A 22,779-nucleotide genomic window follows, 5' to 3' on the forward strand; every position below is an offset into this window, starting at 1 on the left:
ATGGGTTTCCATGGCCTTCAGGGGACCATGACACAACATCCCAAGGATGTCCTAAAAACGTCCTTGGGGATGTCCCCACGACAAACTGGGAAATAGACAAAACCTTCAGGGGACCATGACACAACGTCCCAAGAATGTTTAGGATACCTTCAGGGGACCATGACAAAATGTCTAAAGAACGTCCTAAAAAAGTCCCTGTGGCAAACCGGGAACTATAAAAAGGTCCCCCAGAGAACGCTCCCTTGGGACCATCACGCAACGTCTCCAGGACTAGTCAAATTAAAGTCCTGAGAACGTCCTAAAAAGATCCTGACATGGTCCTCAGTGATGTCCTGGGAACGTACAGGGAACTAGACAAAGGTTCCCCGGAGAACGTTCACTTTTGGACCATTATGTAACATTCTTAGAACGTTCTCAGAACGTCAGTGGAATAACGTCAGGCTAAAATCCTTAAGGGACCTAATGGGAACATCACCAAATGTCCTCAAGACTTTCCCTGCTGGGAATGTGCTAGCTGGGTAATGTGCCTAAAGAAGGAAGCAGTGGGGCTAATACGAAGACACACTGAAGCCTATGGTGAACAAACTGAGCTCACTTATCCAGCATCAGTACTCCACAGAATATAAAACTGTTAGGATTTTAACTGGCTTCTCAGTATGTTGATTAATATGCTTATTCATGCAATGTCATGATCTGTCAAAAATTCATTCTCTTATTTTGGTATTTTCCCACATTGCTGTTCAATTCTATTCATGCATTGAATTTGGATTCATTTTTTAAATCCCATTTCTTTTCGATTTGCATGTCTTGTCCATTCCAACATCTCTGAGGTTATTAGTGTATGCAACAACACATCCAAGAGAGCTTATTAGAATACACATCACATTCAGGGAGCTGGCAGGGCCAGCCAGAGAACCAGGAGAAATTAATGAACATGCTTAACCTGCACTGCCCTGAAGGTATCACTTCCTGTGCCTCTCTGTTTCCCTGTGGTTCCCAGCTGTGTTTCCCTCTGTTTTCTGTTTCCCTGTGGTTCCCTGTCTGTTTCCCTATGTGGTTCCCTGTCTGTCTGTTTCCCTGTGTCTCTATGGGTTTCTCTCTACATCCCTGTGTGTCCCTCTGTGTCTCTGTTTCCCTGTGGTGTCCTACTCTGTCTTGCTGTGTACCCTTCTTCCCTCTGTGTCTCTCTGTCTCTTTTCCCTTCTATCTAACTGTGTCTCTCTGCTTCTCACTGTGTCTCTGCATCCCTGGGTGTGTGTCTCTGTGTTTCTCTGTCAATATGAAGGCCAGTGATAACCCAGCTAGCACATTTGGTTCCTTGGAAGTTATGGAAACTTCCGTTTTTGGTTTCACATTGGCTGTGGGAACGAAGCCATACGTTTCCTGACCGATAAAACGGAATGTTTTTTTTAAATGTTCTGAAGAAGGGGTCGCAATTTAGGGGTCGCTAAACAAAGGAACACAACACTTATTTTTCATCACTCATTGATATCATGTAGAAATCAATTGCGTGAGAGTGGGGAGATGAGGTTGCACGTCCTGTTAAAACTAACAGCCTATTCATGGAACTATTATTTTTTAGGTTACAGGGAGGTTCTGAGAACATTTTACTCTGGTTCCTTGAACGATTTCCTGGGAGTTTTGAGAATGGATGTTTTTAAATTACATTCTTAGAACGTTCTCTGAACGTTGCTAAAGTTTTCTTGTGTTTTTTCTGGAAAGTTTTCTTAATGTTCCATGCACAATTTGAGAAAATAACTTTAAATAGAACCATGAGGCAACCTTTAGGAAATGTTACGCTGAAGTACTGAAATACCCACAGAAGAATGTTGTTTCTTAATGTTCTTGGATCAATTTGAGAACATGACTTTAAATGGAACCATGAGGAAACCTTTAGGAAACGTTATGCTGAAGTACTGAAATACCCACAGAAGATAGTTTTTTCTTAACGTTCTCTGGACTATTTGAGAACATTCCCAATGTCAAAACAGTCGGAGAACGTTCCTAAAACATGACTAAAATTAAATGTAACCATGTTTGAACTTTTCAGAAACGTTCTGTTAAGTAATGAAATACCAATTATTTGTTGACAGGTTCCTTAAATGTGCTGAGAATGTTCCAAAGCCAAGCAACTATCCTGCACCATTCCCAGAATGTTGTGGGAAAGTTCTATGCAAAACAACCATAGGACAACCACGCTCTCACCAAGCTCTAAGAAACATAATGGTTCTCAGAATATGGTAGCTAGGAATCTATTAAGGTTTGCGTAAGATATGTGTACATGTGCAAATGTGATGAGTACAATACTGTGCTGTAGCGTAATCAAGATCAGACTATCTGGTGTAGATCTAGTTTGTTTTTATTTCAAGATGGATAGATAGGCCTCCCGAGTAGCGCAGTGGTCTAAGGCACTGCATCGCAGTGTTCCACTAGAGATTCTTGGTTCAAGTCCAGGCTTGAGACTCATGGGGCCGCGACCGGGAGACTCATGGGGCAGCGACCGGGAGACTCATGGGGCCGCGACCGGGAGACTCATGGGGCCGCGACCGGGAGACTCATGGTGCCGCGACCGGGAGACTCATGGGGCCGCGACCGGGAGACTCATGGGGCCGCGACCGGGAGACTCATGGGGCCGCGACCGGGAGACTCATGGGGCAGCGCACAATTGGCCCAGCGTCGTTCGGGGAGGGTTTTGTCGGCAGGGATGTCCTTGTCCCATCGCGCACTAACGACTCCTGTGGTGGGCCGGGTGTAATGCACGCTGACACAGTCACCAGGTGTACGGTGTTTCCTCTGACACTTTGGTGCGGCTGGCTTCCGGGTTAAGTGGACATTGTGTCTAGAAGCAGTGTGGCTTGGTTGGGTTGTTTTTCCGGAGGACGCACGGCTCTTGACCTTCGCCTCTCCCGAGTCCGTACAGTAGTTGCAGCGATGAGACAAGATTGGAACTACCAATTGGATACCACAAAATTGGGGAGAAAAACGGGTAAACTAAAAAAAAAACTGGGTAAATGGAAGTAGAGAGGATAAAGGAATAGGAGTGAGAGATGGAGAGTGGTGATCAAGCGAATGAGGGATGGAAGAAGAGAGAAAGAATAGAGGATGGAGAGGGAGAGAGGGTGGCCGAGAGTGAGAAAGGTGAACAAGCGAGGGAGAGATGGAGTGAGGGAAGCGTTGCTGACAGCCACAGGGGTAGCTAGCTCATTTAAAGAGCAGCATGGTTGACAGCTCCCAGGTTACAAACGGATGTGCGCTCCGCAGGGTTCCTACAGAGAGAGAGAGAGAGAGAGAGAGAGAGATACAGAGAGACAGACACAGAGAGAGAGACACAGAGAGACAGACACAGAGAGAGAGAGGGAGAGAGAGAGAGAGAGACAGAGAGACAAAGAGAGAGGCACAGAGACACAGAGAGAGAGACACAGAGACACAGAGAGAGAGACACAGAGACAGAGAGAGAGAGAGACACAGAGAGCGACACAGAGACAGAGAGAGAGCGACACAGAGAGAGAGACACAGAGACAGAGAGAGAGCGACACAGAGACACAGAGAGAGAGAGAGACACACAGAGAGAGACACACAGAGAGAGACACCAGAGAGAGAGAGAGACACACAGAGAGAGACACACAGAGAGAGAGACACAGAGTGAGACACACAGAGAGAGAGAGAGAGACACAGAGAGAGTGAGACACAGAGAGAGAGACACAGAGAGAGAGACACAGAGAGAGAGAGGGAGAGAGAGAGAGAGAGAGAGACAGAGAGACAGACACAGAGAGAGAGAGGTGAGGAACAGCTTGCATAGGTAAATGAGAACTGATTGAGAGACTCAGTCGGTGGAATGGGGGAGAGATTTAGGGGAGGGGTGAGTGAGAAATATAGGAATACTGAATTCATTCTTTAGAGTGAAAGAGGAGGAATGACAACAATTTCTTCTGATTTACTGCAGAGTGCATAGTAACTCCATGGGAACTAACCGCTCCTTGGGCTGGAGGGGAGATGGATTCAGTTCTTCAGAGTATTGAAGAATGATTAAGACAGGACAGATGAAGGAATGTCAGCACATAGAGTGTTGACTCCAAACTAGAAGAGCAAACTGGCAATTCCAATAGTTTCCATTTCACTTAAAAAACCATGTGACTCTTAAATCACCTAGCCAGACAGATAGGGCTTTCCACAGCGCTGACAGGCTAGGCTGACATGCTAGGTTGACATGCTAACTCCATGCAATATAAAATAACTGGGTCTATATTGGGCTCTGTCTGTCTGTCTGTCTGTCTCTGTCTGTCTGTCTGTCTGTCTGTCTGTCTGTCTGTCTGTCTGTCTGTCTGTCTGTCTGTCTGTCTGTCTGTCTGTCTGTCTGTCTGTCTGTCTGTCTGTCTGTCTGTCTGTCTGTCTGTCTGTCTGTCTGTCTGTCTGTCAGTTCCAAAATAAGAAGTGACAAACGGACAAAAACAATTCCGCCCATATTCAGTACTACTACTACTACTACTGTTTTAAGAGCTGTTAAACAAACCAGGGCCCATATTCACAAAGCGTCTCAGAGTAGGAATGCTGATCTAGCATCAGTTTTGCATTTTACATCATAATGAATAAAAAGGGGAACGTGATCCTAAATCAGCACTACAATTCGAAGGTGTTTAATGGATACTGCCCAATACTAAAACCAAGGATTCATACTGTATTTATTTGAATGCCAGTCTCTCACATCCCAAATCTCAGCACAAGCAGCCAACACCGGGAACAGCTGTGGTTCCTAAGGAAGCCAGACGTTGTCAGGCAGATAAGAGTGGAAGGAGGGACAGGAGTGGAGGTCATTGCTGTATTCACAGTCTAAGCTGCCTCTTATAATGGCCTTCTGTACAATCTGCAGCTACCTGTTGCTCACTGTTCTCTAGTCTTCACAGTAAACAGCTAAGTGCTGCTTTGAGAATAACTAGACTCACTCATCTCTGGAACACAATAGGAACCATACAACTGAGATGCTCTGTCTGTCTGTCTGTCTGTCTGTCTGTCTGTCTGTCTGTCTGTCTGTCTGTCTGTCTGTCTGTCTGTCTGTCTGTCTGTCTGTCTGTCTGTCTGTCTGTCTGTCTGTCTGTCTGTCTCGCTCTCTCACACATTAACACTCTCTCCCTTTGTTTGTCTGTCTGTCTGTCTGTCTGTCTGTCTGTCTGTCTGTCTGTCTGTCTGTCTGTCTGTCTGTCTGTCTGTCTGTCTGTCTGTCTGTCTGTCTGTCTGTCTGTCTGTCTGTCTGTCTGTTCCTCTCCCTCTCGCTCTTCCGCTCTCTCTCTCCCTCTCTCTCTCTCTCTCTCTCTCTCTCTCTCTCTCTCTCTCTCTCTCTCTCTCTCTCTCTCTCTCTTTCTCTCCATCTCTCTCAATTCAATTCAATTCAAAGGGTTTTACTTGTCAAAGCAAGTGAAATGGATAAACAAAAGTGAAATAAACAATAAAAAGTAAATATTAATAACAGTAAATATTACACTCACACAAGTTACAAAATAATAGAGACATTTCAAATGTCATATTATGTTTATATACAGTTTTGTAACAATGTGCAAAGAGTTAAAGTACAAAAGGGAAAATAAACAAACATAAATATGGGTTTTATTTACAATGGTGTTTGTTCTTCACTGGTTGCCCTTTTCTTGTGGCAACAGGTCACAAATCGTGCTGCTGTGATCGCACACAGTGGTATTTCACCCAAAAGATATGGGAGTTTATTAAAATTGGATTTGTTTTTGAATTCTTTGTGGTTCTGTGTAATCTGAGGGAAATATGTGTCTCTAACATTTGGCAGGAGGTTAGGAAGTGCAGCTCAGTTTCCACCTCATTTTGTGGGCAGTGTGCACATAGCCTGTCTTCTCTTGAGAGCCAGGTCTGCCTACGGCGACTTTTCTAAATAGCAAGGCTATGCTCACTGAGTCTGTACATAGTCAAAGCTTTCCTTAAGTTTGGGTCAGTCACAGTGGTCAGGCTCTCTCAAGTAAATTCAAGGCGCTTTATTGGCATGGGAAACATATGTTAACTATGGAACCCTGACCTGTTTACCGGATTTGCTAACTTGTCCTGGACATGCTGTTTTTGACTCTCTCTCTCTGTCTCTCTCTCTACCGCACCTGCTGTCTTGACCTCTGAATGACCCTGCTGGTCATCTATGAACGTTTGAACATCTTGAAGAACAATCTGGGCTTAATGGTCATGTACTGTTATAATCTCCACCCGGCACAGCCAGAAGAGGACTGGCCACCCCTCAGAGCCTGGTTCCTCTCTATGTTTCTTCCTAGGTTCCTGCCTTTCTAGGGAGTTTTTCCTAGCCACCGTGCTTCTACATCTGCATTGCTTTCTGTTTGGGGTTTTAGGCTGGGTTTCTGTACAGCACTTTGTGACATCAGCTGATGTAAAAAGGGCTTTATAAATACATTTGATTGATTGACTGATGGGGGACAGTGGAGAAAGGGGAGAGAGAGGGAGGGAGGAGATTGTGGGGGACAGTGGAGAAAGGGGGGAGAGAGGGAGGGAGGGAGGAAATTGTGGGGGACAGTGGAAAAAGGGGAGAGGGGGGAATGTAGGGGACAGTGGAGAAAGGGGCAGAGGGGGGCGGATTGTGGGGACAGTAGAGAAAGGGGGGAGAGAGGGAGGGAGGCGATTGTGGTGGACAGTGGAGAAAGGGGAAAGGGGGGGAGGAGATTGTGAGGGAAAGTAGAGAAAGGGGGGAGAGAGGGGGGAGGAGATTGTGGGGGGGCAGTGGAGAAAAGGGAAAAGGGGGGAGGAGATTGTGAGGGAAAGTAGAGAAAGGGGGGAGAGATTGTGGGGGGGGGCAGTGGAGAAAGGGGAAAAGGGGGGAGGAGATTGTGGGGGGGCAGTGGAGAAAGGGGAAAAGGGGGGAGGAGATTGTGGGAGGGCAGTGGAGAAAGGGGAAAAGGGGGGAGGAGATTGTGGGGGGGCAGTGGAGAAAGGGGAAAAGGGGGGAGGAGATTGTGGGGGGGCAGTGGAGAAAGGGGAAAAGGGGGAAGGAGATTGTGGGGGGGCAGTGGAGAAAGGGGAAAAGGGGGGAGGAGATTGTGGGGGGGCAGTGGAGAAAGGGGAAAAGGGGGGAGGAGATTGTGAGGGAAAGTAGAGAAAGGGGAAAAGGGGGGAGGAGATTGTGGGGGGGCAGTGGAGAAAGGGGAAAAGGGGGGAGGAGATTGTGAGGGAAAGTAGAGAAAGGGGGGAGAGAGGGGGGAGGAGATTGTGGGGGGGCAGTGGAGAAAGGGGAAAAGGGGGGAGGAGATTGTGGTGGACAGTGGAGAAAGGGGAAAAGGGGGGAGGAGAGTGTGAGGGAAAGTAGAGAAAGGGGGGAGAGAGGGGGGAGGAGATTGTGGGGGGGCAGTGGAGAAAGGGGAAAAGGGGCGAGGAGATTGTGGGGGGGCATTGGAGAAAGGGGAGAGAGAGGGGGGAGGAGATTGTGGGGGGGCAGTGGAGAAAGGGGAGAGAGAGGGGGGAGGAGATTGTGGGGGGGCAGTGGAGAAAGGGGAGAGAGAGGGGGGAGGAGATTGTGGGGGGGCAGTGGAGAAAGGGGAGAGAGAGGGGGGAGGAGATTGTGGGGGGGCAGTGGAGAAAGGGGAGAGAGAGGGGGGAGGAGATTGTGGGGGGGCAGTGGAGAAAGGGGAGAGAGAGGGGGGAGGAGATTGTGGGGGGGCAGTGGAGAAAGGGGGGAGAGAGGGGGGAGGAGATTGTGGGGGGGCAGTGGAGAAAGGGGAGAGAGAGGGGGGAGGAGATTGTGGTGGACAGTGGAGAAAGGGGAGAGAGAGGGGGGAGGAGATTGTGGGGGGGCAGTGGAGAAAGGGGAGAGAGAGGGGGGAGGAGATTGTGGTGGACAGTGGAGAAAGGGGAAAAGGTGAGGCCTGAGGGAGTTTTGTCTTACACACGCATACTCATACTGCTTTTCACAGAACATCAATCTAGCAGTGTGCTGTTGTCCAGGGAGACTATGATACGAGACACACACACACGCACACGCACACGCACGCACACGCACACACACACACACACACACACACACACACACACACACACACAGTGAAGTGAAGGATGGGGTGGAGTGAGTGATGCTAGGGGAATAACAGTCTTGTCTGATAAATAGCAGAGCTGAGAGGAACAACATAACGACAGAAGGAGAAAAGCTGCTTCCCTCAGCGCTCCATCATCCCCTGCAGTCTCTGGGCCCCCACATCTCTCTCTCTTTCATTCCTTCCTCTGTCAACCCTGTTGTTGGATGGTTGGTTCTCTGCCTGTTTCAATCTCTCATCATTTTTTCTCTTTTCTTCAGTAATCCTTCTCTTTGGAAATCTGCCTCTTTTCTCTCCCTCCTCCTCTCTCTCTACCACTCTGTCAATCCCTGACAGCAGCTCTCCTGTCTGAAGACTAAAGCTCTCGTCTCACTCTCCTTTTCTCTCCTTTTCTCTCCCTCCCCCCTCTCTCTCCTTTCGTCCCCCTCTCTCTCCCCCCTCCTTCCCTTCCTCCCCCCTCCCTCTCCCCCTCTTCCTCCCTTCACCCCCCCCCCCCCCCCCCCAATTCAATTCAAGGGGCTTCATTGGCATGGGAAACACATTTTTACATTACCAAAGCAAGTGAAAAAGATAATAAACAAAAGTGAAATAAACAATAAAAGTGAACAGTAAATATTACACTCACACAAGTTCCAAATGAATAAAGACATTTCAAATGTCACATTATGTCTATATACAGTGTTGTAATGATGTGCAAATAGTTAAAGTACAAAAAGTGAAAATAAATAAACATAAATATGGGTTGTATTTACAATGGTGTTTGTTCTTCACTGGTTGCCCTTTTCTTGTGGCAACAGGTCACAAATATTGCTGCTGTGATTGCACACAGTGGTATTTACCCAATAGATATTCAAGTTTATCAAAATTGGATTTGTTTTCGAGTTCTTTGTGGGTCTGTGTAATCTGACGGAAATATGTGTCTCTAATATGGTCATAAATTTGGCAGGAGGTTAGGAAGTGCAGCTCAGTTTCCACCTCATTTTGTGGGCAGTGTGCACATAGCCTGTCTTCTCTTGAGAGCCAGGTCTGCCTACGGCGACCTTTCTCAATACCAAGGCTATGCTCACTGAGTCTGTACATACAGTAGTCAAAGCTTAATTTTGGGTCAGTCACAGTGGTCAGGTATTCTGTGTACTCTCTGTTTAGAACCAAATAGCATTCTAGTTTGCCCAGTTTGTTAATTCTTTCCAATGTGTCAAGTAATTATCTTTTTTAGTTTTCTCATGATTTGGTTGGATCTAATTGTGTTGCTGTCCTGGGGCTCTGTGGGGTGTGTTTGTGAACAGAGCCCCAGGACCAGCTTGCTTAGAAGACTCTTATCCAGGTTCATCTCTCTGTAGGTGATGGCTTTATTACGGAAAGTTTGGGAATTGCTTCCTTTTAGGTGGTTGTAGAATTCAACGTCTCTTTTCTGGATATTGATAATTAGCGGGTATCGGCCTAATTTTGGGTATCGGCCTAATGCTTTGCATGCATTATTTGGTGTTTTACGTTGTACACAGAGGATATTGTTGCAGAATTCTGCATGCGGAGTCTCAATTTGGTGTTTGTCCCATTTTTTAATTCTTGGTTGGTGAGCGGAGCCCAGACCTCACAACCATGAAGGGCAGTGGGTTCTATAACTGATTCAGGTATTTCTTAGCCAGATCCTAATTGGTATGTCATATTTTATGTTCCTTTTGATGGCATAGAAGGCCCTTCTTGCCTTGTCTCTCGCCAATTCCTTGATATATATGTTGAAGAGGATGGGACTTAACCTGCATTCCTGTCTCCCCCCACGGCCCTGTGGAAAGAAAGATGTGTTTTTTGCCAATTTTAACCGCACACTTGTGTTTAGTCTACATGGATTTTATAATGTTGTATGTTTTTCCCCCAACACCACTTTCCATCAATTTGTATAGCAGACCCTTATGTCAAATTGAGTCAAAAGCTTGTTTGAAATTTACAAAGCATGAGAATACTTTTTTTGTTTTTGTTTGTTTGTTTGTCAATTAGGGTGTGCAGGGTGAATACGTGGTCTGTCGTACTGTAATTTGGTAAAAAGCCAATTTGACATTTGCTCAGTACATTTTTTTCAGTGAGGAAATGTAAGAGTCTGCTGTTAATGATAATGCAGAGGATTTTCCCAAGGTTGTTGTTGACGCATATCCCACTGTAGTTATTGGGGTCTAATATGTCTCCACTTTTGTGGATTGGGGTGATCAGTCCTTGGTTCCAAATATTGGGGAAGATGCCAAAGCTGAGGATGATGTTAAAGAGTTTAAGTATAGCCATTTCATGTAGGATACCATCAACACCACAGGCCTTTTTGGATTGGAGGGTTTGTATTTTGTCCAGTAGTTCATTCAATGTAATTGGAGAATCCAGTGGGTTCTGGTAGTCTCTAATAACTGATTGTAAGATTTGTAATTGATCATGCATATCTTGTTGCTGTTTGTTCTTTGTTATAGAGCCAAAAAGATTGGAGAAGTGGTTTATCCACACATCTCCATTTTGGATAGATAACTCTTCGTGTTGTTGCTGGTTTAGTGGGTTCCAATTTTCCCAGAAGTGGTTAGATTCTATAGATTCTTCAATTACATTGAGCTGATTTCTGACGTGCTGTTCCTTCTTTTTCCATAGTGTATTTCTGTATTGTTTTAGTGATACACCATAGTGAAGGCGTAGACTCAGGTTTTCTCAATTTCTTTCTTAGGTTTATTTTATTTATTTTTTACCCACTTTTTCTCCCAAATTTCAATCTTGTCTCATCGCTGCAACACCCCAATGGTCTCGGGAGACAAAGGTTGAGTTATGCTCATCCGCTTAACTCGCCTGCTTAACCCGGAAGCCAGCCACACCAATGTGTTGGAGGAAATACTGTTTAACTGACGACCGAGGTCAGCCTGCAGGTGCCCGGCCCGCCACAAGGAGTTGCTAGAGTGCGATGAGTGGGGGTTGAGCCTGCTGCTCTCTCTCCCTCTCTTTCTCCCCCCCTCTCTCCCCCCCCTCTCTCTCCCTCTACCTCCACCTCACCTCACCACCTCACCTCACCTCCACCTCCACCACATCGCACCGTCAGAGAAGCCCTTTGAAGTCGGCGGTGGCAGGTGAACTATGGGCTTTAATCACATACATCAGCTAATTTAGACACATCTACCTCTACCACTACCCCTCTACCCCCTCTATCACTACCCTACCTCCTCTACCTCTACCTCCTCTACCTCCACCTCTACCTTCTCTACCCCCACTTCTAACACTACCTCATCTACCTCTACCTCCACCTCTACCACTATCTCCTCTACCTCCACCTCTACCTTCTCTACCCCCACCTCTACCTCCTCTACCTCCACCTCTACCTTCTCTACCCCAACCTCTACCACTACCTCTACCTCCACCTCTACCTTGTCTACCCCCACCTCTACCACTACCTCCTCTACCTCCAGCTCTACCTTCTCTACCCCCACCTCTACCTCTACCTCCTCTACCCCAATCTCTACCTCCTCTACCTCTACCTTCTCTACCTCCACCTATACCATCTCTACTCCCACCTCTACCTCTACCTCCTCTACATCTACTTCCTCTACCTATACCTCCACCTCTACCTTCTCTACCCCCACCTCTACCTCCTCTACCCCTATCTCTACCTCCTCTACCTCTACCTTCTCTACCTCCACCTCTACCATCTATACTCCCACCTCTACCTCTACCTCCTCTACATCCACCTCCTCTACCTATACCTCCACCTCTACCTTCTCTACCCCCACCTCTACCTCCTCTACCCCTATCTCTACCTCCTCTACCTCTACCTTCTCCACCTCTACCTTCTCTACCCCACCTCTACCTCCTCTACCCCTATATCTACCTCCTCTACCTCTACCTTCTCTACCTCCATCTCTACCTCCTCTACCACTACCTCCTCTACCTCTACCTTCATTTCTACCTCTACCTCCTCTACCCCTATATCTACCTCCTCTACCTTTACCTTCTCTACCTCCATCTCTACCTCCTCTACCACTACCTCCTCTACCTCTACCTTCATTTCTACCTCTACCTCCTCTACCCCTATATCTACCTCCTCTACCTCTACCTTCTCTACCTCCACATTTACCTGCTCTACCTCCACCTCCTCTACCTCCTCCACCTCTACCTCTACCTCCATCTCTACCACCTCTACCACTATCTCCTCTACCTTCATTTATACCTCTACCTCCTCTACCTCCACATTTACCTCCTCTACCTCCACCACTACCTCTACCTCTTTTACCTCTACCTCCTCTACCTTTACCTCCACCTCTACCTCCACTTCCTCTACCTCCACCTCTAACTTGTTTACCTCCATCTATATCTCCACCTCTACCTCCTCTATTTCCACCTCTACCTCCATCTCTACCTCCTCTACCTTCACCTCCTCTAACTCCACATCTACCTCTATCTCTACCACCGCCACCTCTCCCTCCTCTACCTTCACCTCCTCTACCTCCACCTCTACCTCCATCTCTACCTCCTCTACCTTCACCTCCTCTACCTCCACCTCTACCTCCATCTCTACCACCTCCACCTCTACCTCCTCTACCTCCTCCTCTACCACTACCTTCTCTACCTTTACCGCCACCTCTACCTCCTCTACCTCCATCTCCTCCACCTCCATCTTTACCACTACCTCCTCTACCACTAACTCCTCTACCTCCATCTCCACCTTTACCTCTACCTCCTCTACCTCCTCCTCTACCACTACCTTCTCTACCTCTACCGCCACTTCTACCTCCTCTACCTCTACCTCCTCCACCTCCATCATTACCACTACCTCCTCTACCGCCATCTCTACCTCCTCTACCTCCATCTCCTCCACCTCCATCTTTACCTCCACTTCTACCTCCTCCTTTACCACTACCTCCTCTACCACGACCTCCTCTACCTCTACCTCTACCACCATCTCCACCTCTACCTGTACCTGTACCTCAGGACAAAGTGGGTTAATGGAAATACATTTTTCATTTTCCCTTTGGAAGCCAAGCAACCGGTATGCCTCCCTCTGTCTCTCTGACACACACACTTACCACACCAGACATGCCATCAGGGGTCTTTTCACAGTCCCCAGGTCTAGGACAAATTTAAGGAAACGTACAGTATTATACAGAGTGATGAGTGGATGGAACTCCCTTCCATCTTATATAGCGCAAGTGAAAAGCAAACCTGGGTTCAAAAAACAAATAAAGCAACACCTCACGGCACCACGCCTCTCCCCCATGTGACCTACTTCTGTGTACAGTATGTGTAACTGATAGATGAACACAAATGTCTTTTCTGTTACACGTCGGACCCCAGTAAGACTAGCTGCTGCCATTGGCATGGGCTAATGGGGATCCTAGTAAACCAAATCAAATCTAAATCTTTCTCTCTCTCTCTTCTTTCTCTCTCTTCTTTCTCTCTCTCTCTCTCTCTCTCTCTCTCTCTCTCTCTCTCTCTCTCTCTCTCTCTCTCTCTCTCTCTCTCTCTCTCTCTCTCCCTCTAGTCTGTGTGTGTGTGTGTGTGTGTGTGTGTGTGTGTGTGTGTGTGTGTGTGTGTGTGTGTGTGTGTGTGTGTGTGTGTGTGTGTGTGTGTGTGTGTGTGTGTGTGTGTGTGTGTGTGTGTGTGTGTGTGTGTGTGTTGGTAGGTTCAGAGAGGAAGCTCCTGGTGGGTCTGAAACGTCCATAAATAACCCAGAGAGATGACACCAGGGAGAAGAGAGGACAGACCACTCGCTCCCCTGGTGAATATAAAACACTCGCCAGACTTTTATTTGATTCACCCGGTGTGTGTGTGTGTGTGTGTGTGTGTGTGTGTGTGTGTGTGTGTGTGTGTGTGTGTGTGTGTGTGTGTGTGTGTGTGTGTGTGTGTGTGTGTGTGTGTGTGTGTGTGTGTGTGTGTGTATGTAAACTGTCACACAGAGCAAGACAACTGCTTCAGATTAAACAGCTCAACAATTGCCATTATTGTTATAGCTCTCTGTGTAACTCTAATTACTTTAGTAACATTAATAATATTTGTAACCAGCCACAACAGAGGCTACAAATCCCTCTATTACGACACCAGCATGTCAAACCATATGGTGTCAGTCAACCGTGACAATCTACTCTGGCACTAGAGCTTCCCACCCAAATCTCTTCTCTCAGAGCTGTAACAGAATGTCAGTCGTTTCCAAAGACAATAAAAGCATTATTGGTTTTACCAATTCAAATGGCTTTATTGGCATGGGAAACATATGTTTACATTGCCAAAGCAAACGGAATAGACAATAAACAAAAGGAAAATAAACAACCATCACAACAAGGATCTTAAAGAGCTGTTAGGTAGACACAAGTCATAAAAACTCATTATCTAAGTAATGGCAAGTGTGACTTCATCATCATAAAACCAGCCAGACAAGACAAGACTGAAATGCTTCATAGCTCCCATGTTTCTCTTCTTGTTTGTCTGTGGATGTCAATGTTCTCTCTCTCTCTGATAGGCTAACTGCTGTTCCTCTGTCTACTCCTATCACTTTCTCTCTCTTCTCTCCATCTTCTTCCTCTCTCTCTCTCTCTCTCTCTCTCTTCTCTCCATCTTCTTCCTCTCTCTCTCTCAATTCAATTCAATTCAATTCAATTCAATTCAATTCAAGGGGCTTTATTGGCATGGGAAACATGTGTTAACATTGCCAAAGCAAGTGAGGTAGACAATACACAAAAGTGAAACAGACAATACAAATTAACAGTAAACATTACACATACAGAAGTTTCAAAACAATAAAGACATTACAAATGTCATATTATATATATACAGTGTTGTAACAATGTACAAATGGTTAAAGCACACAAGTTAAAATAAATAAGCATAAATATGGGTTGTATTTACAATGGTGTTTGTTCTTCACTGGTTGCCCTTTTCTTGTGACAACAGGTCACAAATCTTGCTGCTGTGATGGCACACTGTGGAATTTCACCCAGTAGATATGGGAGTTTATCAAAATTGGATTTGTTTTCGAATTCTTTGTGGATCTGTGTAATCTGGGGGAAACATGTGTCTCTAATATGGTCATACATTGGGCAGGAGGTTAGGAAGTGCAGCTCAGTTTCCACCTCATTTTGTGGGCAGTGAGCACATAGCCTGTCTTCTCTTGAGAGCCATGTCTGCCTACGGCGGCCTTTCTCAATAGCAAGGCTATGCTCACTGAGTCTGTACATAGTCAAAGCTTTCCTTAAGTTTGGGTCAGTCACAGTGGTCAGGTATTCTGCCACTGTGTACTCTCTGTTCAGGGCCAAATAGCATTCTAGTTTGCTCTGTTTTTTTGTTAATTCTTTCCAATGTGTCAAGTAATTATCTTTTTGTTTTCTCATGATTTGGTTGGGTCTAATTGTGCTGTTGTCCTGGGGCTCTGTGGGGTGTGTTTGTGTTTGTGAACAGAGCCCTAGGACCAGCTTGCTTAGGGGACTCTTCTCCAGGTTCATCTCTCTGTAGGTGATGGCTTTGTTATGGAAGGTTTGGGTATCGCTTCCTTTTAGGTGGTTGTAGAATTTAACGGCTCTTTTCTGGATTTTGATAATTAGTGGGTATCGGCCTAATTCTGCTCTGCATGCATTATTTGGTGTTCTACGTTGTACACGGAGGATATTTTTGCAGAATTCTGCATGCAGAGTCTCAATTTGGTGTTTGCCCCATTTTGTGAAATCTTGGTTGGTGAGCGGACCCCAGACCTCACAACCATAAAGGGCAATGGGCTCTATGACTGATTCAAGTATTTCTCTCTCTCTCTCCATCTTCTTCCTCTCTCTCTCTCCATCTTCTTCCTCTCCCTCTCTCTCTCTCTCTCTCTCTCTCTCTCTCTCTCTCTCTCTCTCTCTCTCTCTCTCTCTCTCTCTCACTCTCACTCTCTCTCGAGGAATGTTCTCTTAGGCCAGTCGTATTTTAAGTACGGTAGTCTGCAGGCTCCCCACAGCACCACAGTACCTCTGAGCTGGTTCAATTTGAGACCTTCTTATCATCTTAACAAATTTAATCGACAGGCTAAGGAGAAGAAAGGCTTCTGACCCACATTACTGACACAGTTAGGCTCCGGACTGAGCTCCACAGCTCAAATGGGACAGAGGAGAAGAGATGAGAGGGGGACAGAGAGGGACAGAGGAGAAGGGAGAAGAGATGAGAGGGGGACAGAGACGGACAGAGGAGAAGGGAGAAGAGATGAGAGGGGGACAGAGAGGGACAGAGGAGAAGGGAGAAGAGATGAGAGGTGGACAGAGAGGGACAGAGGAGAAGGGAGAAGAGGTGAGAGGTGGACAGAGACGGACAGAGGAGAAGGGAGAAGAGATGAGAGGTGGACAGAGAGGGACAGAGGAGAAGATAGAAGAGATGAGAGGGGGACAGAGAGGGACAGAGGAGAAGGGAGAAGAGATGAGAGGGGGACAGAGAGGGACAGAGGAGAAGGGAGAAGAGATGAGAGGTGGACAGAGACGGACAGAGGAGAAGATAGAAGAGATGAGAGGGGGACAGAGAGGGACAGAGGAGAAGGGAGAAGAGATGAGAGGTGGACAGAGACGGACAGAGGAGAAGGGAGAAGAGATGAGAGGGGGACAGAGAGGGACAGAGGAGAAGGGAGAAGAGATGAGAGGTGGACAGAGACGGACAGAGGAGAAGATAGAAGAGATGAGAGGGGGACAGAGAGGGACAGAGGAGAAGGGAGAAGAGATGAGAGGGGGACAGAGAGGGACAGAGGAGAAGGGAGAAGAGATGAGAGGGGGACAGAGAGGGACAGAGGAGAAGATAGAAGAGATGAGAGAGGGACAGAGAGGGACAGAGGAGAAGGGAGAAGAGATGAGAGGGGGACAGAGAGGGACAGAGGAGAAGGGAGAAGAGATGAGAGGTGGACAGAGACGGACAGAGGAGAAGATAGAAGAGATGAGAGGGGGACAGAGAGGGACAGAGGAGAAGGGAGAAGAGATGAGAGGTGGACAGAGACGGACAGAGGAGAAGGGAGAAGAGATGAGAGGTGGACAGAGAGGGACAGAGGAGAAGGGAGAAGAGATGAGAGGGGGACAGAGAGGGACAGAGGAGAAGGGAGAAGAGATGAGAGGGGGACAGAGAGGGACAGAGGAGAAGGGAGAAGAGATGAGAGGTGGACAGAGAGGGACAGAGGAGAAGGGAGAAGAGATGAGAGGTGGACAGAGACGGACAGAGGAGAAGGGAGAAGAGATGAGAGGTGGACAGAGAGGGACAGAGGAGAAGGGAGAAGAGATGAGAGGGGGACAGAGGAGAAGGGAGAAGAGATGAGAGGGGGACAGAGAGGGACAGAGGAGAAGGGAGAAGAGGTGAGAGGTGGACAGAGACGGACAGAGGAGAAGGGAGAAGAGATGAGAGGGGGACAGAGAGGGACAGAGGAGAAGGGAGAAGAGATGAGAGGTGGACAGAGACGGACAGAGGAGAAGGGAGAAGAGATGAGAGGGGGACAGAGAGGGACAGAGGAGAAGGGAGAAGAGATGAGAGGTGGACAGAGACGGACAGAGGAGAAGGGAGAAGAGATGAGAGGGGGACAGAAGAGATGAGAGGGGGACAGAGAGGGACAGAGGAGAAGGGAGAAGAGGTGAGAGGTGGACAGAGACGGACAGAGGAGAAGGGAGAAGAGATGAGAGGGGGACAGAGAGGGACAGAGGAGAAGGGAGAAGAGATGAGAGGGGGACAGAGAGGGACAGAGGAGAAGGGAGAAGAGATGAGAGGGGGACAGAGAGGGACAGAGGAGAAGGGAGAAGAGATGAGAGGGGGACAGAGAGGGACAGAGGAGAAGGGAGAAGAGATGAGAGAGGGACAGAGACGGACAGAGGAGAAGGGAGAAGAGGTGAGAGGTGGACAGAGAGGGACAGAGGAGAAGGGAGAAGAGGTGAGAGGGGGACAGAGAGGGACAGAGGAGAAGGGAGAAGAGATGAGAGGTGGACAGAGAGGGACAGAGGAGAAGGGAGAAGAGATGAGAGGGGGACAGAGAGGGACAGAGGAGAAGGGAGAAGAGATGAGAGGGGGACAGAGAAGGACAGAGGAGAAGGGAGAAGAGATGAGAGAGGGACAGAGACGGACAGAGGAGAAGGGAGAAGAGGTGAGAGGTGGACAGAGAGGGACAGAGGAGAAGGGAGAAGAGGTGAGAGGGGGACAGAGAGGGACAGAGGAGAAGGGAGAAGAGATGAGAGGTGGACAGAGAGGGACAGAGGAGAAGGGAGAAGAGATGAGAGAGGGACAGAGAGGGACAGAGGAGAAGGGAGAAGAGATGAGAGGGGGACAGAGACGGACAGAGGAGAAGGGAGAAGAGGTGAGAGGTGGACAGAGACGGACAGAGGAGAAGATAGAAGAGATGAGAGGGGGACAGAGGGGGACAGAGGAGAAGGGAGAAGAGATGAGAGGGGGACAGAGAGGGACAGAGGAGAAGGGAGAAGAGATGAGAGGTGGACAGAGACGGACAGAGGAGAAGATAGAAGAGATGAGAGGGGGACAGAGAGGGACAGAGGAGAAGGGAGAAGAGATGAGAGGTGGACAGAGACGGACAGAGGAGAAGGGAGAAGAGATGAGACGGGGACAGAGACGGACAGAGGAGAAGGGAGAAGAGATGAGAGGTGGACAGAGAGGGACAGAGGAGAAGGGAGAAGAGATGAGAGGGGGACAGAGAGGGACAGAGGAGAAGGGAGAAGAGATGAGAGGTGGACAGAGACGGACAGAGGAGAAGGGAGAAGAGATGAGAGGGGGACAGAGAGGGACAGAGGAGAAGGGAGAAGAGATGAGAGGTGGACAGAGACGGATAGAGGAGAAGGGAGAAGAGATGAGAGGGGGACAGAGGAGAAGGGAGAAGAGATGAGAGGGGGACAGAGAGGGACAGAGGAGAAGGGAGAAGAGGTGAGAGGTGGACAGAGACGGACAGAGGAGAAGGGAGAAGAGATGAGAGGGGGACAGAGAGGGACAGAGGAGAAGGGAGAAGAGATGAGAGGGGGACAGAGAGGGACAGAGGAGAAGGGAGAAGAGATGAGAGGGGGACAGAGAGGGACAGAGGAGAAGGGAGAAGAGATGAGAGGGGGACAGAGAGGGACAGAGGAGAAGGGAGAAGAGATGAGAGAGGGACAGAGACGGACAGAGGAGAAGGGAGAAGAGGTGAGAGGTGGACAGAGAGGGACAGAGGAGAAGGGAGAAGAGAAGAGAGGGGGACAGAGAGGGACAGAGGAGAAGGGAGAAGAGATGAGAGGGGGACAGAGACGGACAGAGGAGAAGGGAGAAGAGGTGAGAGGTGGACAGAGAGGGACAGAGGAGAAGGGAGAAGAGGTGAGAGGGGGACAGAGAGGGACAGAGGAGAAGGGAGAAGAGATGAGAGGTGGACAGAGAGGGACAGAGGAGAAGGGAGAAGAGATGAGAGAGGGACAGAGAGAGACAGAGGAGAAGGGAGAAGAGATGAGAGGGGGACAGAGACGGACAGAGGAGAAGGGAGAAGAGGTGAGAGGTGGACAGAGACGGACAGAGGAGAAGATAGAAGAGATGAGAGGGGGACAGAGGGGGACAGAGGAGAAGGGAGAAGAGATGAGAGGGGGACAGAGAGGGACAGAGGAGAAGGGAGAAGAGATGAGAGGGGGACAGAGAGGGACAGAGGAGAAGATAGAAGAGATGAGAGGGGGACAGAGAGGGACAGAGGAGAAGGGAGAAGAGATGAGAGGTGGACAGAGACGGACAGAGGAGAAGGGAGAAGAGATGAGAGGGGGACAGAGAGGGACAGAGGAGAAGGGAGAAGAGATGAGAGGTGGACAGAGACGGACAGAGGAGAAGGGAGAAGAGATGAGAGGGGGACAGAAGAGATGAGAGGGGGACAGAGAGGGACAGAGGAGAAGGGAGAAGAGGTGAGAGGTGGACAGAGACGGACAGAGGAGAAGGGAGAAGAGATGAGAGGGGGACAGAGAGGGACAGAGGAGAAGGGAGAAGAGATGAGAGGGGGACAGAGAGGGACAGAGGAGAAGGGAGAAGAGATGAGAGGGGGACAGAGAGGGACAGAGGAGAAGGGAGAAGAGATGAGAGGGGGACAGAGAGGGACAGAGGAGAAGGGAGAAGAGATGAGAGAGGGACAGAGACGGACAGAGGAGAAGGGAGAAGAGGTGAGAGGTGGACAGAGAGGGACAGAGGAGAAGGGAGAAGAGGTGAGAGGGGGACAGAGAGGGACAGAGGAGAAGGGAGAAGAGATGAGAGGTGGACAGAGAGGGACAGAGGAGAAGGGAGAAGAGATGAGAGGGGGACAGAGAGGGACAGAGGAGAAGGGAGAAGAGATGAGAGGGGGACAGAGAAGGACAGAGGAGAAGGGAGAAGAGATGAGAGAGGGACAGAGACGGACAGAGGAGAAGGGAGAAGAGGTGAGAGGTGGACAGAGAGGGACAGAGGAGAAGGGAGAAGAGGTGAGAGGGGGACAGAGAGGGACAGAGGAGAAGGGAGAAGAGATGAGAGGTGGACAGAGAGGGACAGAGGAGAAGGGAGAAGAGATGAGAGAGGGACAGAGAGGGACAGAGGAGAAGGGAGAAGAGATGAGAGGGGGACAGAGACGGACAGAGGAGAAGGGAGAAGAGGTGAGAGGTGGACAGAGACGGACAGAGGAGAAGATAGAAGAGATGAGAGGGGGACAGAGGGGGACAGAGGAGAAGGGAGAAGAGATGAGAGGGGGACAGAGAGGGACAGAGGAGAAGGGAGAAGAGATGAGAGGTGGACAGAGACGGACAGAGGAGAAGATAGAAGAGATGAGAGGGGGACAGAGAGGGACAGAGGAGAAGGGAGAAGAGATGAGAGGTGGACAGAGACGGACAGAGGAGAAGGGAGAAGAGATGAGACGGGGACAGAGACGGACAGAGGAGAAGGGAGAAGAGATGAGAGGTGGACAGAGAGGGACAGAGGAGAAGGGAGAAGAGATGAGAGGGGGACAGAGAGGGACAGAGGAGAAGGGAGAAGAGATGAGAGGTGGACAGAGACGGACAGAGGAGAAGGGAGAAGAGATGAGAGGGGGACAGAGAGGGACAGAGGAGAAGGGAGAAGAGATGAGAGGTGGACAGAGACGGACAGAGGAGAAGGGAGAAGAGATGAGAGGGGGACAGAGGAGAAGGGAGAAGAGATGAGAGGGGGACAGAGAGGGACAGAGGAGAAGGGAGAAGAGGTGAGAGGTGGACAGAGACGGACAGAGGAGAAGGGAGAAGAGATGAGAGGGGGACAGAGAGGGACAGAGGAGAAGGGAGAAGATATGAGAGGGGGACAGAGAGGGACAGAGGAGAAGGGAGAAGAGATGAGAGGGGGACAGAGAGGGACAGAGGAGAAGGGAGAAGAGATGAGAGGGGGACAGAGAGGGACAGAGGAGAAGGGAGAAGAGATGAGAGAGGGACAGAGACGGACAGAGGAGAAGGGAGAAGAGGTGAGAGGTGGACAGAGAGGGACAGAGGAGAAGGGAGAAGAGAAGAGAGGGGGACAGAGAGGGACAGAGGAGAAGGGAGAAGAGATGAGAGGGGGACAGAGACGGACAGAGGAGAAGGGAGAAGAGGTGAGAGGTGGACAGAGAGGGACAGAGGAGAAGGGAGAAGAGGTGAGAGGGGGACAGAGAGGGACAGAGGAGAAGGGAGAAGAGATGAGAGGTGGACAGAGAGGGACAGAGGAGAAGGGAGAAGAGATGAGAGAGGGACAGAGAGGGACAGAGGAGAAGGGAGAAGAGATGAGAGGGGGACAGAGACGGACAGAGGAGAAGGGAGAAGAGGTGAGAGGTGGACAGAGACGGACAGAGGAGAAGATAGAAGAGATGAGAGGGGGACAGAGGGGGACAGAGGAGAAGGGAGAAGAGATGAGAGGGGGACAGAGAGGGACAGAGGAGAAGGGAGAAGAGATGAGAGGTGGACAGAGACGGACAGAGGAGAAGATAGAAGAGATGAGAGGGGGACAGAGAGGGACAGAGGAGAAGGGAGAAGAGATGAGAGGTGGACAGAGACGGACAGAGGAGAAGGGAGAAGAGATGAGACGGGGACAGAGACGGACAGAGGAGAAGGGAGAAGAGATGAGAGGTGGACAGAGAGGGACAGAGGAGAAGGGAGAAGAGATGAGAGGGGGACAGAGACGGACAGAGGAGAAGGGAGAAGAGATGAGAGGGGGACAGAGAGGGACAGAGGAGAAGGGAGAAGAGATGAGAGGTGGACAGAGAGGGACAGAGGAGAAGGGAGAAGAGATGAGAGGGGGACAGAGAGGGACAGAGGAGAAGGGAGAAGAGATGAGAGGGGGACAGAGAGGGACAGAGGAGAAGGGAGAAGATATGAGAGGGGGACAGAGAGGGACAGAGGAGAAGGGAGAAGAGATGAGAGGGGGACAGAGAGGGACAGAGGAGAAGGGAGAAGAGATGAGAGAGGGACAGAGAGGGACAGAGGAGAAGGGAGAAGAGATGAGAGGGGGACAGAGAGGGACAGAGGAGAAGGGAGAAGAGATGAGAGGTGGACAGAGAGGGACAGAGGAGAAGGGAGAAGAGATGAGAGGGGGACAGAGAGGGACAGAGGAGAAGGGAGAAGAGATGAGAGGGGGACAGAGAGTGACAGAGGGAGAATCCAGGAGAAGTTTGGAGATGGACAATCCAACTATGCACTGTCTGATACCTCATCTGACCTCCTTGGTGGAACATTTTTCAAAACTTTCCTGAAGTTCAGAAGCTGAGAGCTAGCTGTCAGTTTCAATCTGTTCTTTAAATGTTGTTGGTTGTCAACGGTCATGTTTATTTATA

At 49.1% G+C, this 22,779-nt stretch overlaps 1 protein-coding gene across 1 annotated transcript in view; it reads right to left on the reverse strand.

The window, feature by feature from the left end:
* LOC120019362 overlaps positions 1-13,093 on the reverse strand; it is a 93,612-nt gene extending 80,519 nt beyond the window's left edge. Inside the window, exons 1-2 of the mRNA XM_038962654.1 lie at positions 13,082-13,093; positions 12,742-12,975 (exon numbers count right to left, since the gene is read on the reverse strand). Coding sequence (XP_038818582.1) covers positions 12,742-12,975; positions 13,082-13,093 — 246 coding nt within the window. The remainder of the gene's footprint in view (positions 1-12,741; positions 12,976-13,081) is intronic.
* Between the last annotated feature and the right edge of the window lie 9,686 nt (positions 13,094-22,779).

This window comes from Salvelinus namaycush, chromosome 24 (assembly GCF_016432855.1).
Source record: "Salvelinus namaycush isolate Seneca chromosome 24, SaNama_1.0, whole genome shotgun sequence".
Lineage (NCBI taxonomy): Eukaryota > Metazoa > Chordata > Actinopteri > Salmoniformes > Salmonidae > Salvelinus > Salvelinus namaycush.